Source organism: Scardinius erythrophthalmus, assembly GCF_964197995.2.
Source record: "Scardinius erythrophthalmus genome assembly, chromosome: 20".
NCBI classification, from domain to species: domain Eukaryota; kingdom Metazoa; phylum Chordata; class Actinopteri; order Cypriniformes; family Leuciscidae; genus Scardinius; species Scardinius erythrophthalmus.
Genome location: NC_138240.1, coordinates 3,326,844 through 3,328,510, shown reverse-complemented (window position 1 = coordinate 3,328,510; position 1,667 = coordinate 3,326,844). Strand labels below are relative to the sequence as shown.

The following is a 1,667-nucleotide window of genomic DNA, read 5'->3' as shown; positions in this document are numbered from 1 at the left end:
TTTTTTGAAAGAAATTAATACTCTTCTTCAGCAATGATGTGTTAAATGGATAACATGTGATAGTAAATATTTATGTTGTTAGAAAAGATTAAATCATATTAAAATAGAAAACCACTATTTTAAATTGTAATATTATTTTACTAGATATACATACATATTTTTGTTTGACGAGTGTGGTTGTATTTTCTTTCTTTATAGTAAATAACACTAGTTTAGCTATATTGCTATCTAATACAATGGCATTCATACATTTATAAATTGATTTAACTGTCCAAATATTGTTTGGGGCTTCTGTAGATTGAAATGATCAGAGATCACATCATGCAAATGTATAGGCTATAGCTATATATGTTTTATTAGGCACTGTGTGTCATTATAACCTATAAAAATCACAAAACCAACTCTAATATTAAAATCATTCTCATTTGGTTTAATAGTTCAATTCAGTGCTGGAAATGTAAGATTATATAGTACAGGACAATCTTTTTGTTTTGTACCATATATGCAGAACTACATCTGAGAAAGTCATGATGTTTAGATGAGAGCGGATGAAAGAGATATTTCACTCTTGGTCCTTCTCCTCTCCATGTGTGATGATGTAGACCAGATTCTTGTAGTCCAGATTACCTGCAGCGTCTGGAGGAAAAGCACTAAACATCTGCTCCATCTGAGGAAACATGGATCAAACATAGTATTATGGCGTTTCAACGGGTGGTTGTGTTTTTTACTTTACATATGTGCGCCTGGACCACAAAACCAATTTTTTTTGACATTGAGATTTATACATAATATGAAAGCTGAATAAATATACTTTCAAATGATGTATGGTTTGTTAGGATAGGACATATTTGGCTGAGATACAACTATTGAACATCTGGAATCTGAAGGTGCAAAAAAAATCTAAACATTGAGAAAATCTCCTTTAAAGTTGTCCATTTATGTCCGCAATTGTGCGGCATTCACTCACAAAAAGACATGTTTTATATATTAACGGTAGGAAATTTACAAAATATCTTCATGGAACATGATCTTTACTTAATATCCTAATGATTTCTGGCATAAAAGAAAAGTTGATAATTTTGACCCGTACAATGTATTGTTGGCTTTAGCCATAAATATACCCGTGCGACTAGTGACTGGTTTTGTGATCCAGGGTCACATATTATAAATTCACTATTTGTGTTCATAATCTACACATAACACCTATAGACAGATATAATACGAATGTCATTGTGACATATCACAGCTATAGGACACAGAGAGCTGAAGTGTTAGACATAAAACAAATAACCTCAAGATGTCAAACCTCTTCTGGAGAAAATCTGTCCGCTTGCGTTGTCAACATCCCCGACAAACTGTGAGGAGAGACGAACTTCGGTTTAACCTTTCGAAATAATCGAATTACGTCTGGCAAACACTTCACACATGCTTGCAGGGTTTGAACAGTACAGCATCTATTCAGTGGCTTGTCTCAAAGTTGCAAAACAAAGCAGAATCTTTGGAGAAATGGATTTACAGAGAAGCAGGGAAATCTTTTTATAGTGTTAAATGTTACTCACAAATCCTTCCTCAAGATCCCCTTTCCCTCGGGGTCGAACACTTTAAAGGCGTTCAGGATAGTCTCCTCTGCATCGGCACCTGTTTATTTTTTAAAGGGAGAAATGCAA

At 33.9% G+C, this 1,667-nt stretch overlaps 1 protein-coding gene across 1 annotated transcript in view; it reads right to left on the bottom strand.

Annotated features, from left to right (window-relative positions):
* Positions 1-562: 562 nt before the first annotated feature.
* myl2b (myosin, light chain 2b, regulatory, cardiac, slow) overlaps positions 563-1,667 on the bottom strand; it is a gene marked incomplete at both ends in the record, with an annotated part of 7,226 nt that continues 6,121 nt past the window's right edge. The window contains 3 exons of the mRNA XM_081348347.1: positions 563-667; positions 1,307-1,355; positions 1,560-1,638. Coding sequence (XP_081204473.1) covers positions 563-667; positions 1,307-1,355; positions 1,560-1,638 — 233 coding nt within the window. The remainder of the gene's footprint in view (positions 668-1,306; positions 1,356-1,559; positions 1,639-1,667) is intronic.